Source organism: Drosophila elegans, unplaced genomic scaffold (genome assembly GCF_018152505.1).
Source record: "Drosophila elegans isolate 14027-0461.03 unplaced genomic scaffold, ASM1815250v1 contig_149, whole genome shotgun sequence".
In the NCBI taxonomy this organism is placed as follows: domain Eukaryota; kingdom Metazoa; phylum Arthropoda; class Insecta; order Diptera; family Drosophilidae; genus Drosophila; species Drosophila elegans.
In genome coordinates, this window is record NW_024545513.1 from 710,270 (window position 1) to 725,406 (window position 15,137).

The window sequence follows — 15,137 nt, forward strand, 5'->3', positions numbered from 1 at the left end:
TTTTTTATTACAAACAAAAAATATATATTAAAACTATGACCAAAACCAAAATCCTCGCAAACAAAACAAAACAAAAAACATTATACTTTTTTTTCTTATAAAATACATTTATAATAAAAAAACAAAAAAAAAAGTTTTTAAGTTTAAATATATTTGTATGATTATGAAATTTTTTATATTATACACACACAAACTACTATTTGAATTAGTTGTTAAAGATTTATTTTTAAACAAAAAGCAAATTATTTGAAGAAAAATAACAAATGTAAAAACTTGTGTAAAAAAAAATGTGAAAAACTCAATGAAATGAAAGCAAAAAAAAAAAACTGTTAACACGCTGAACGAAAAAATATGAAACTATAATAGACGAACATGATGAATTATTGCATGTATATTTAAAACACTTTTTTTTTGCATATGTTTATGACTATATATTTGAAAAACCTATTTTTGATTTGATGACAAAAGAAGTTATGAAAAATTCTGTTCACTTTGGTTATTGCTTATTAAATATGTGAAAACATCGCAAAATAATATCGATATAACTGGCGAATCAAGCTAAACACCTATATTAATATATTATCTAATAATTTTTAACTCGTTATGTAGTTACCTATTAATGAAAAACGAATTGAAAGCGAAAAAAAATGAGAAAAAGAAACACAATAATTACATTTTATGTACCTTTTACATATATAAACTATATATATTACACAACACACACACACTACTATATATAGAAACAAACCGTTTAAATATTTTTTTTTCAAAATTTATGATAATGGAATTACAATACAATAAATATATTTCAACATACCAAGAAAGAAATCAGTTTTAATTTTGTTTTTATTTCTTCGCTTTTGTTTTATGATTGGTTTTTTATGGTGCATTGAAGATTTCCAAATTCATTCATGTGGTACAGGGCTTTTCTGTTTCAGAGCTTTTCGATTTTTGATTATTTGCATTTTCGTTTTTGGAAAATGTGCAACTTTGTTGCAGTTTTTGGATGGCTTTTTTATATCGGATTGGCACCATTATATTTTCAGGGAGTATTTAAAACAAAAATAAATTTCTTTAAAAATTAAGAATACATAAGTTTCTGTTAGAAGTTTATTGGTTTTCCTATTTGTATATATAAAAAACATGCTCTTCAGTTTTTTAGCCCATTTTAAAACTATAATCTACCTTTTTGTTTAATACGTTATTCGTTCTTTTTCCCAACAAGTAAAATAACATTTACTTGTTTTTTTTTTTTTTTTTTTTTAGTATTATGGTATTTATCTATTGTTCTCTCTTTCATTTCGCAATGATTCATTCGAAGTGATTCACTTTGTGGGTGGTGGGAAAATTACTCTTGTCGCCGTTTCTAATCAAGCAGTTCAACGTTTTTTTTTTTTTTTTTTTTCTTTTCGCCCGGGGTGTCGCTGCCACGCCCCCTTCTCCCACCAGACAAATTAAGTTAATTCAATCAGAGTTGTTTCACCGTTGTTGTTTTTATTGTTTTACCGGCAAAATTTTTAATGAAATCAAAGCGACAACAAAAGCAAAGCGAAGAAGAAGCAGAAAAGCCGGCCGGGAGACAGTCACCGCCATAACAATAACAACGATCACGATACCCATAAAATAACATTTCATTTATACACGTTTTTTTTTTGCTTTTTGTTTTGCTGCTTTATTATTTTACTACAATCATTCAGTTTCGGTTTCGATGGGTTCGTTGTTTTTATTTATTTATTTTTTTTACTTGGTAAGTGAATTGAGCTGCAAAAAAAAAAACAAGGCGACAGATGAAAGGAAAATTTATTAAAGTGAGCTGAACGAATTCGCTGATGCTCTTTACTGACATTTTAAAATGTATTTTATTTTTTGTTTATTTAGTTAAATTTTTGAATAGATGTATACTGAGTTTTGACTAGATCATAGAATTGTTTTTACCAATAAATAATTGTAATGCATTTTTTGTGAGATAAAGTCATTCTTATGTTAAAATATTAACAAATATTTTTGTGAAATCTAAGATAATCACTTAAATGAAGTGTTTGTGCAGAGAGTTTTAAGCAAGTGTTTTGATTAATTAGGTAATATGCAGAGCTTAAACATATAAAATACGTTTATTGTTCATTTTGTTTAAAAGTCAATCGACAAGTGGATATACTTCTAAAAGTCGAAAGGGTAGACAGATAAGTAGCCGGCAAATTCGCACACACACAATGAGGGCGACGGGCCAAGCAAAACAGAGACAACAAAATTGGCGTGCACAATTGTTTAACTGCAAAAAAAAAAAAAAAAAAAAAAAAAACATAAATAAAAACAAAAAAATGGCAACCAACCATTTTTTCTTTATTTTTTTTTTACACTCTGACCGCGGTCGGTCGCTTTATTGGGTGAAGGTCGTGCCGGCTGCGCTGCGACTGCGTCTGCCTTTTGTTTTTGTTTTTATTTTTATTTATATTTTTTTTTGCTGTTTTTTTTTGCTGCTGCGGCTTTTGTTTATCTTTATTTTTTTTTTGGTTTTCATTTTTTCGCCTTCTAGCAGCTTGTTCTGACTTCAGTTTTCAGAAATAAAAGTCACTGGGAGTCATTATCAATTTTAGTTAAATTAAATCATCTCGATCAAGTTAAATATACATTATAAATATTGGCATTGACTTTATAAATGCTCTTATACCAAGTCCAATTATTGAAAAAAAACTTTATATGTTTTCGTTCACAAAAATTCAATAGTTGTTTTTTAGTTATTTACTAGTTAATATAGTTTTTAAAAACTTTATAAAATGAATTTATTATTATTAACAACTTGACAAATATTAAATATCAGTAATCAATTTTTAGAGTCGTTTGATGTTTTCGTTTATAGATGTATATAAATGGCGAGATATCTTTTGTTTATGTCAATTCCCTTACTAAAATATTAATTTATGGATTATTTTTTTTATTGCTTAAATTTAATGAATTCATATTTTAACGCCTTTGCTAAAAGCTTAAATCGTTTCATTTATTTTGCATTATTTTTGAGTAAAGTTATTTTTGTCAATGCTTAGCGTATATTTGGATAATTTATTGCCAAAATTTTATTTAAGAACTGGAAATTGTCTGGACTTCAAGGTCATTCCATACTTACACACATGCGCACGCACCTACATTTACACAAACACACACACAAGCAAAGGCAATGCAGAATCAAAAGTACAAAATAGTCATAGAAACAAGAGTGTATATAATGACAGAAAGAAAATAACAAGTAATTCCAACAATGTTAAATAAATGAAGGCACATAAAATCCCAACAGATAACAAATCACTGAAATCTGCTTATATAGACAGCTTTAAACGAAAACAAAAAAATACATTTAACTGGCTTCAATAGTTCAACTAAAAAACAAAAAAATGGTAAGACAAAGAGAAAACTTTTGTAAATTTTGTATTTTTTCGAAAATATTTAATAAATGTGTTTTACATGCATATACTATATATATAATATACAAAAAAAAAATAACAATACATTAATAAATTACCAATTATTTGAAATTAAATATATTATATAGTATACACCATATACTTATACATTATTCAATTATATATACATTTAGAAAGCAGCAACAACAAATTATATAAATAGAAATTGAACAAATTTGTAAGAAGCCGAGGCGAAACAACAACAAACAATTTGATAGGTCGAAAGAAAGAGCTTAGGAAAAAGACAGCTTTTGTAAGTAGACATTGAACAAAAAAAAATAAAGAAAATGTGGAAAAGGTTTAATAAAGAAAAGCGCAGCGAAGGCCACACACAAACAAAAATACCGAGTTTTATTCTGTGAATTTTACAATTAAAAGGGAAAATATTTATACCAAAATAAAAAGTTAAACGTTTTGTTTTCGCTTTGAATGAAAAAAATGAGCACAGAAGAGAACAGAAAGTTAAACAAAATATATATTTTATTTATTTGATTAAGATTGGCAATATCCTTTTACCCTTTCCAATTGGATTTCATTACTGTCTGATTAGCACCAAGGGATCTCATTCCGCCTAAGTATAGGGGTATATATATGCGCTGGCTATCTGGTTATCCTGGCAGATTTCTTTCTTAGGCGGGCAGATGCGTTCGAAGGCGTCGTCCAGGGGCCAGCTGTAACTTTTTTCCTTTATATTTTTCTTCTTTTTTCATCCAGGGGTTCGAATGTCACATAACTGGTCTGGACGGACGACGATATAAGGCCAAGCCGTCTCGTTAAACTTTCAACGCACTGCCCTCGTTGTGCGTGCTTTTTTCCCTTTTTCCTTTTAATTATGTATAGATTTCGTTGGCTTGCAGCTTGCGAGAGTTTCGCGAAAAGGGGTTAAGGCATGGAGGGGTTAAGGCTGGGGTAGCAACAGGTGCAACTCGCCGATCGATGAAGCTAACAGTGTTGAAATGAAGGCGAATTAACATTGTGCCCTAACTTGGCCAAGGGTTGTGTCCCTAAGACATAGATGTTGATAAAAAAACATTATGTTGGAATATCTCAAGAATTTGATATCAGTAAAACTTTAATAATATGTGCTGATGGCACAAATGTGGGTATATATTCGGAACTTTATAGAAACGCTTCATCTTCTATCAGATGTGCAGATCATGTAATGCTTATGAATTCGTGGTTTCACTTGGGTCAACTAAAGAATTCGCTGTTTCATTAGTATAAATATTGGTCGTGAATTATTATTATATTAGGAAATTGAATTTATTAATGTTATTACCTTTAACACTTTCCATTGGCAACAATTTGACAGCTTATTAATTTGTATAAATTTCAGTAAAGAGTTTTTATTACAATACCTAGGTTTAAAAACATATAAAAAATATATATATAATTATCTTTTTCTGGACGAAAGAGTATTTGCACAGGCGAAGGGAAAAGAATGAAGAGGGCATTATAGACTCTGATTAGGGCGAGATGGTGTGCGTGCCAGCGCCAACTTAATTGGGCTTAATGCTGGCTGGGATGCAATTATGCCGGTCCTGCACCTTTACTTAATGATGACATTCGGTGGCCAGCGTCCCCCGTCCTCAAATGATCCGGAGCGAGTGCTCCCTGTGATCGTCGAGCGCCACCTCGAACACGTTCTTCACACAGCACACCATGCCCAAAAAGAACACGTGCAGCACATGCGACAGCACCGTATGCAGGTTTATGGACAGTCGACCGGTGATCACGTCAAAGGACCACATCAACCAATCCACGGTCAGGACAATGCTGGTCACCAGGATCCAGGGCGAAATTGCGCTGGGGGAAACCTGGAGAGTCGAAAAAAAATACATAGATAAGGTGAGGCTGAAGAATTCGCGGTTCCATTGAAGGCAAGTCAAGTGACTGAAAAATCCCATGTATATATAATAATATATAATTTATTTAAAGACAACTTAAATAACTTTAGGGAACTCTTAGGTTATATAATCTAGCAATAAATCTGTAATGCTGATGAATACGCGTACCTACCCTCAAGATGCCGTAGACGAGCATAAGCCACGCGATCAGGCTAAAACTGGAGCCCACAAGTCTCGCCTTGCGCAGCGCACAGTCGTTGAGGACGTAGAAGTGCCGCTGGCGCCACATGTTCATCTGCCAGCAGGGACAGCTCCACACCTGCATCAGCTCGTAGCAATTGGATCCCGCTCCGCAGAGGCTGAGCAGCACCACCGGCCAAAAGATGACCGGGAACCATTCTGTGCGGCAAAGGCAGCACGAATGGAGCAGCCCTATGGACTGATTCCAGCAGCGAGTGGGAAAGTTCCAGATCGAGTACACGGCATCGTCGCGGTGAAACAAATGACGTATTATTCGACGCATCCAGAAGCTGATATGCCGAAGCTCGAACATTTCGGTAGGTTGGAATTTGGCAAAATAAATGCCTAACAATTTGTAGTGATTGTGGTGGCGGTAATTACAAAGGTGTGTGAGTGAAAAAAAGTAAAAGAAAAACCTAAAGTTTAAAAAGGGAATTTTTGTACTTGAGGTCGAACACTTTACACTTTTTTACACAGAATCTAATTAAATTAAAATAGACCAACTGTCGCAGTATGTAATGACTCAAAGTACATTTATTTGCTAGAGGAATTCAGTGTCAGAAAATGCTTTTTATGGCTGTCAGAGGTAAGCTACAACATATTTAAGATTTCATGACTTACAATTTTATTTCCTGTAGGGCATCTGAAATATGTTCTTGAAAACTAAAACAACTTCAGGATGCGAATGGCGTTTCATGTCTACCTGAAGCGATAGTTACGCCCGATAACTGCATTATCTCAAGTGCTTCTGGGAACTATATATATATATATATATATATATAGATCTATCTATATATATATTGTGTCTACATATATTTAATGGCGCCTTGGTGGGAATCTGCAGATGAGGTCGAAGGTGAAAGTGCCATAAAAATGCGACATCCTGCACATTTGCCATAAAAGTGTGTGCTCGATCGTAAAAACACTTTTTCGTATATGCCCAAGACGATGATAATAGGCCCTTCCTATATAGTGGATATACTTTATGTCAACCCTTAACCCCGAACTACCTGTTCGAGTTTCTCTGACTGTGTATCTGCAGGTGTTTTCCCGGGGCGGAGATGAATCAGCTAACTGAGTGAGTACAGAACAATTACTATTATATTGAAATGCCCCGGACCCGCGAGTGTTTTTCGTCGAGTTAATTGCGCTTTTAGGACACTGAGAGAAATTAAGTAGTCCAGCAGTTAAGTGTGACTCTTAATTTCAAGGAGTTGAACTGAATATGAGGAACAAGAATCAACAACAAAAAATAAAATATTTACATAATAATAAATTATATAATAACAATTCTTTAAAACTCACTCTTCAAATTACTGCACTAAATAATTTTCAACAAGCGTAAGAAAACAATCCAAAATAAGTACAATAAACCCTTTAAAAAATGTTTTAAAATATTATACCTATAGGTTTCATATATGATAAATGTGGATTTTTATAAGCTGCTTCAAAACTAGCTTCTGATTGCTAATTCCATAAACTAAAAACTACTTTTTACAATTAAATATTATTAAAATAAATGTTATAGCTAAATGCAAAGATCTATGAAACCTTTTATTAAATTTAATTACATTTTGGACATTAGATATAAGCAATTTTGAAACTCTTTTGAACAGCATTCGTTTGCAGTGTGTAGATTGTTTCGCCACTGTTACTGTGGGGTGGAAAGTCTGACTAATTGAAGATCCCCCACCCTTCTCCTGGCTTTATTTGTTTAATAAATTTTTCTATTTGCCTGCTTAACATGGCGTGGGCCATCGCATCGCTTACGGTTTTAATGACACTTTGTTTTGGTTGTTTTATTTTGTGTTTTTTGTTTTTCGCCGACCTTAATTGGCAGTATTCCACTATTTTACTAAGCTGATTCATGCGGGCTGAACTGGTCCATAGAGAACATTGTTCGACTCTCTCAATCTTCAACGAATTCAATATTTCATTGATGGCCCGATGATGCGGACGGTTTCCATGTTTCCATTGTTGACTCAAGCGAAACACTTTTCAGGTTTTAAGGTCTCGGGTCCCTTGGATTTTCCATTTGTCACGACTCCTGGTCAATTGAATTTTTCAGTTCGAGGCCGAACGTTTCTTGGCAGCATGACAAGTGCAATGTGGCCAAGAAAGCGTTTCCTGTTGGTGGGCATTAATAAAAGTCGACGGACATAAAGGCCAGAAATCCATCAGCATTCCGGAAAAATCCAGATCAAAGGGACTGTGCAAGGATTCCTGGGATTTGCTCTAGATTTCAACTGCATTATGTATTGCAATTGCCTTGGAAATTGCTGCCTTTGTGGCCAAGTTGGCCATAGTTTATTGCTGGCAAATAATTAATAGTAAAGTGCTTCAAAGAGTATTTGTCTGCCATTCAAAGATTTTCTTTCAAAAGCTTTGATTGTTCTTCTTTAAAGTATTTTTCTAGAATCACATATGTATGCATATTAGATTTTAATTTAGTCCAACATGTATTTATTCAAAGGATTTACTTCAAATTGGTGCAAGTAATCTTCTACTTAAATATATATTTATAAGGGCTTAACCCACATAGGGGATCTCTTTAACTTTAACACCCAAAATATACTTTTGCCCTACTTATTATTGGTTTGAGAATAAGCCACAGCTGATGGCTCGACTTCGAATCCAGGGGCGTTTTATTTTATTTGATTTTGCAAAGTAAATCATGGGGCAGTGCCTTGAAAATACTATTAGTCAATACAATAAATAAACCCCTTTGGAGATACGCATATGGATCAAATCCTGTAGAACAAAAAACAAATGTATCCAACTCGCAAACTCAAGACCATTAATCATAATAAGATGCCAGCTGAGGAAGCATTGGCAATATATCGAAACCAAACTAATACACTGTTCGAAAAACGTTAAGTTAACGTTATACTTAACGCCAGAAGGTAGTAATGCAAAGAAATCGGAAAATAAAATAAAAGAGTGAGGTAGAATTTGTATGGAACAAAAATTTAGTACTTAATTTAAATATTTTACACCTCGATTTTCATCCATTTTAGTTTTTTTAAATTTGAAAATATTAAAATTTTTAAAAATCTTTTTATTTAACTATTTTTGGAATTAATTTTAGTATCTAGACATTTAATTTTAATGTAATAAGTTTATTTAAGTTAAATAATGTTTTTGTCAATTGAAATATTACGTTATGGTTTTTTTTTGGGTGTAATCCCACCAAAAAAAGATGCTCTATTGGGGCGTGGCATGATCTAAAGTCCCGCCCGAATTTCGCCATATTCCCAGTGGCTAAATCATCTCTGTTTCCAGTGCCTAGCAACATGGCCCAAAAAATTTTCCGCCAACAGAGAAAATAAGTAGAGAGGTGTTGGCGGCATTATGGCAAAATAAAGCGGGAAGGTATTATACTATATAGGAGATGGAAACCGTTTGCTGCTACCCATTATTTTTATCGTCTTTTTTTTTCGCTCACCCGAAATAGATTTGACCTATTTCCTACACGTTCCGTCAATTCCCCAATTCCTTCTTATTTTCTTTTTTGTTTTTATTTTATTTATTTATTTTTTTTTTTGCACACCGTCTTCTACATTTGAATGGTTCATATTAAAATTGTAGCGCGTCTAATAAATAAACGAACTCTTCTTCTTGGCCAATCAAATCGGGGAAACCGATTTGTTCGAAGGTATATGGTAGGGGTATAAGGATTTCCACATCTGTATGTTAAATCTAATTACTTTCCGGGGTAAGCAGGTAATTTAGAAAGATAAACAACACACATTTAAAATGTAGAATTAAATGTATGATAATTCTAAAGCAAATTTATAGGTAATAAGAAATTGATTCAGTACTAAACCCCTTTCAGAATACCAAAATTAAGATAATGTGTAAATTGTGTGAACTGTTAGTTCCAATATCAGAATCACTTTAAAATCTCCTTCAGAGAATTTTTTGGCTAAGCTTTTAAGAATAAAGTTTTTTTAAGGAATACATCATATTAATAGAAACATTTAAATAATTTACTCTACATTTTTCTTTCATGGAGGTGAAATTTACCCATTGATATTTTACTATAGGATTCCTTTCGGTCGACTCACTAAAATTTAGTGGTATAAAATTCGTTGTTTCTTTGGCAGCTATTCTATTCTATTTTACTTTTTTTGGCGCGCATATATCGCTTGAAGCGGTACGAAAATAGCGCCTACGAGTTGAGGGGAAAAATTAGAAATGCGAAATTAAATAGATATAGAATGGATGCCATGGGGGGCTATGCGCCCAGATCGTACAATATGCAAACATTAAAACATACGTATAAAAAATAAATAGACGCCGTCTTGAATAAACACACGGATGCCCGTCACACGCGCTGAAATAGCGAGCGAACGGTATTTTTAGCGAAAGCGAAAGATATATGGTGTAGATACAGCTAAAGATACATATGCGGATATGGTCATGGATATGGTATGAAAATGGGAGTGGTAATATGAATGGATACAGAACCATTAGCTCTTCCAAGGGCCGATCGGATTAGCAAGGTGCAGTCCATATGTGTGCGTAATTGCCCCGTCAGCTGGCCATCCTGCAGATACAGATACATCACGAATGTACCTCATGTAAACTAGAGATGAGCGTGTAAGGTACTTTGAATAACTCTAGTAAGGAATCTGGCCTTTAAAAATAATCCTGCAGATACAGATACATCACTTATGTATCTCATGTAAGCAAGATATGAGCATATAAAGAATTAAATATACATAGTATGCAAACAATAAGATTTAATAATTTGATAATTTATTTGGTATTTGGGAATTTAATAGTTTATTTATTTATTTGCTACCATATACTATATAAAATTATTAAGAAAATATTATGAGAGCAAATTGCATTTATTATCTAAACAAAATATTTTTATTTCGGTGCGTGAGCTGAATGAAAGTCCATCGCTAAATGTAAATGGCAAACAAATTTGTCTTTGAACTTCGTTTATTGCATTTGCCACAAGACACAATTTGTATATTATGCTCATTACGACAACACAACCCCTGGCGATAGGTGACAGTTGGATGATTTTTGATCCGAGGGGTTGATGTCGAATGGGTCTATCAATCAAGCCATCAATCAATCAAACCGCACTGCACACTGAGCGAAACGCCGGCAGGAGATTTACGAGTGGCCATAAATGTTTGGGGAAAACATATGTGCATTCAAATTACATATGCCTTGTTGCTAGATTTTCCAGGAAATTTCGAATTTCCTTCGATTCCAACCCATATCAACAATGCCTCAGAACCATACACATTCGATCGGATCCAGAAATCAAATGCTATCCAAATTCCTTGGCACGGTTTCGTTTTATTTCTCTATTTTTTTTTGCTTGTACTTTTAAAATCGGTTCATTGAAAAGAGGTCAAGTTAATTGGAATACATTTAGGCACTACATTTCTTAACTTAAACTCTTCAACTAAGTAATGTTGCGACTTTAACTGGAAATAGTTAGGTTCTATATTATAAGAATTTGCTTGTTTTCAATTGCTTCGTAGTATTAAATTAATAATTTCAAAGTGAAATCCCTTTATAAGAACGTTGATTAAAATAATGCTGTTTTAAAAAATTTTGTTTAATAATCTGAATTAAAACTTTTCAATATATGGTACATTTTTTTTATTTTTATTTAATTATTTTTTCTTCAATTATTTTATATATGATCTCTAAATTACAAAACAATTTACATTCGCTAGGCCTTAAATCATTTCACAACTTAATGAACAAAAATTATTAAGACATTTAAGCAGAGCCATATTTTAAATCCCCAAATATGTAAAACCTTAAATTCAATTTGATATTAAAATATTCTCATTTGCATTGTAATGTAAATATATCAGGTAGCTATTAAATGCAGATTTATTTTCATGATGTCCTGATGTCCTTTTAAATCCAAATTAAATCTAAATAAATTAAATTCCGTTCACAATAGTTTTAAGTTCCACCATAAATAACAGACTAAATGTAGCACTTTCCTTGGGCCCGAAATCAACCTCAATCGAGATCGGATCGTTTGACAGTTTCAATTTCCCTTCAATTGAATGAAACCGATCGCAGTGTCGGTGGCCATATCAATATCCTGGCTAGTTACCGATCGACTTCCGTATCGGTGGCACAGAATTAGGCCATATCCCATTACCAAGGCTTAGGATTCGAACCTTTCGAGGTTCGAACTACCTGGCCTGATCGCTTTTGTTAATTGGGCATGGGATCGGTGATCTGAACTCTGGGATCTTTGTTGCTGCTGCTGTCATTACACTGCTCACGATCGCTTGGCAACAGAGATCCCATATCCGAGATCCGAAATCAGAAATCTCCGAGATACGCAAGATTCGACCAAAAAAAGATCGCGTCACGTCGAGTGGAAAATGTTGCCGGGGATTTATGGCTAGTTGAAGCCGAAGCAGAATGCCCTTGAACAGAGATCTTTTTGTTTTTGTTGTTGGTCTTTGCCTCGCTTGTTTGAAGAGTGTTTTTGTGGAAAGGTAAACTGGGATGATGTTGTGTAGATACTTCAGCCTGTACTCAAGAAATCTGTATCTTGTATCTGAAGTATCTCTGGGTTCTCCGGCCTAATCCATTGCTGGATGGTAGGTGGATTAAATTTAGGCTTTGTTTTCCATTAGTTTTACAATAACACACATTTAAATGCAATTCTACATTTGTAACTGGTTTTCCCAAATAAAAATTTCAATAGCCATATGATGGGTCTTTCATTAGTTGTTAACACGCTGCTAAAAAAAAAACATAGGAAATTAAAATAATTTAAATGCATTTATATCAAACAGGAACTATTTTAAATCTAATATATTCCACATTTATTAAACTATTTGGATTATTAATATTTAAATATGATTTATCATGCAATTATAATTAATTATAATTATAACTAATATTATGATCTAAAAATTAATTTAAATATAATATATATAAAATGTAGAATTTAATGGTCAGATGTTTATCTTAACAATTTAATTTTTTATCAGTGTATAAAACCCAATTAAGAAATTAAGAAAACATATACATATTTTAGATTTGCCAGCCTTTTTGGCAGTATAGATATTAACTTCTGGGCATCTAGATTAAGCTGATTAATTATTTATATATTTAAATGCAGTCCCATATAAATATCACCCCACTTTTAATTCAAAATTCATAACGTTTCCATCCATTGGATATTCAAGATTTTGGAACTGCGACTCCCGAACAAAATCGACTAATCGCGTTCAGGAAGAACCTTTCAAATCGAATTCAATCGAATTCAGAGGTTGATTGGCCACACAAAGGTGAAGCTTCTCTGTTCCACTTTTCGTTTTATTGTCTTCCACATTTTTTATGCGTTCCCCTTTGTTGATATGTATATGGTGTTTTATTTGTGCTTCACTTGAAGGCCCAAACCAAGTTTCTCTCTGTTTAAGCAAGGGAATCCAAGGAAGCCTACATGGAAAACAATTTTTTATTGCTCTACTAGGAGTATTTGTAAAAATGAATTATGATTATATAACAAAACACATTTGAATAGTATAACAATTTGATTTTACAAAACTTTTTTAACTTATAAGACATAGAAAACACTAAATTAAATATTCAAAAAAAGTTTTTAAAATATTATGTTTTAAATTGTTTTAAAAGATTTCAAAATTTCTTATTTTACCAAGTAAACACTAAAATAAATTGCCTAGAAACCGGTTTAAGATGATTAACCAAATATAGGCTATGTTATAAATTGCCAGTTTTGCAGTGATCTTATTTTTGTTCTGTGTGATTGAAATAAAAGCACAATTTGCATATGGGCAAAGACGAGGGGCGGGTAAGCTCTTGATGGAATGGAGGCCTTTTTTTTAGGGGCCGAACATTTGCTAGTTTGTTGCGGCAAAAAACTTCCGCATTTGATAACCGTTCGACGTCGGCAGCGGTGTCTGCGATTTCGTTTCGGTTTTTTTCTGGCTTGGCAACACCTTCACCGTCGCCTCCCACCGCCCACTTTCCGCCCACTACCCACACACCACGCATTGCCTGGCCCCACCTCTTTCAGCCACCTTTCTATTCGTTCTGAATAATTTGGAAATTTAGTATTTGCCTGTCTAATTTGATTTCGGGGCAGTGCGCATAAAAAATCCAACAAGCTGATTCAAAAAAAAAAAAAAAAAAAAAAAAAAAAAAAAAAACGAAGAAAAAACTTTTGGCAAGGTCAGTGATAGCGTTTCTTATACGGCACAGTAAATACTGATTAAAAGGAAAAATAAAAAGATTGTTTAAATTCTGATTTATAAAAAAGATTTTTATAACCAATATTTGATCATGCTTACAATAAGTATGCACTATTGAAATACTATTATTGAAATATTTTTAAATTTGCAAGTAACACTTATAATACAAATAATATATATCTCATAGTTAATATATAGTGTAAGTTAAAACACGTAACATATTAAGGTTTGTACGTACATAAGCCTTACTATATCATTTAAGGTTCACTCACTATCATCACGAGACTTTTTACTACTTGTACTTAAGATAAGAAACCTACCTAACAAAGCTGAGTTGGAACTTTTATTGTGGAATTTTAAAAATTTGGAGTTAATTACAAGAAACCACTATTTTACGTTATTACATTTTTTTTAAAGCCGTTTACACAATTCTTTTCCACAAATTAACAATATCTACCAATAGCTTTTAAGACTTAATAGATTTCTCAAAGAAAACAATTGCCATAAAAGCAAAGTATGGCTGTTAAATTTAACTAAATAATCTGTATGTGTCGAGTTTTTACTGTACCTGCCTAGAAGAAATGCCCGCTGCCGTTGTCTTAATAAATTCATTTTAATTGATTTCTTTTTTATGGACTCTTCTCTCTTTTGGCTATTGTAAAACATGCATATATGTATTTAAGCAGAACCGAAATAGAGATAGTTCTTACGGTTTTTTCCCTCAACGTTTTTGATTTTTTTTCAGCAGTTTTATAATCCATTTTTTTTTCTTTCTTTTTCTTTTTTTTTCAATTTTATATTATAATGTTTACATATTTAATTTCTTTTTCATGGTCGCATGTTGCGCACGCTCCTCGTTCGTTTACGCCCACTGATAGTGGATGGCGCCACTGGCGGGTATATGAATGGATTTAAGGGGGCTATGAAATACTAGTGGTGAAGGGTGGTGAAACTGCCACCCTAGTTTGCCCCTACCATCTGATAGCCACACTCACAGAGAATCGAGAGCCCAGCAAATCGCAATGGCAAGTCAGGTAGAAAAGTGTCAGGGGCGGTGAACAAAAGGGGCTGCTACTTAGACCTCATAGATTCTTGGGAATATTCGAAAAATTCGACAGCAATTATGCCGCATGACACTGACAAAATGTCGCATTACAAGACAGAGACGTCGAAAGGGCGAATAATAAATGGGAATTAGGAAAGGTTGTTAAATAAAAGCAGCATCGGTAGTGTCAATTGGGTTTTTAAATTCTAATATCATTGCAATCGAAATTGAAGTATTATTTTGCAGTCAATCGTTTTATTTTTTCTGGTTAATAATTTAATCTAATTGCATTGATATATTTCCGAAAAAAGTAAAAGCAACAACCATG

At 32.9% G+C, this 15,137-nt stretch overlaps 1 protein-coding gene across 2 annotated transcripts; it reads right to left on the minus strand.

The window, feature by feature from the left end:
- Window positions 1–4,764: 4,764 nt before the first annotated feature.
- Window positions 4,765–6,162, minus strand: LOC108135903. Of its 2 annotated transcripts, none has more exons than XM_017256821.2 (2): window positions 5,475–6,145; window positions 4,765–5,272 (listed from the first exon to the last, which is right to left on the minus strand). In XM_017256821.2, the coding sequence occupies exons 1-2, from the start codon at window positions 5,853–5,855 to the stop codon at window positions 5,045–5,047; spliced, it is 609 nt and encodes a 202-aa protein (XP_017112310.1). In that variant the 5' UTR covers window positions 5,856–6,145; the 3' UTR covers window positions 4,765–5,044. The 2 variants fall into 2 exon arrangements, with proteins under 2 accessions (XP_017112310.1, XP_041566425.1); XM_041710491.1 differs by having other exon boundaries at window positions 5,176–5,272; window positions 5,471–6,162.
- Window positions 6,163–15,137: the final 8,975 nt, after the last annotated feature.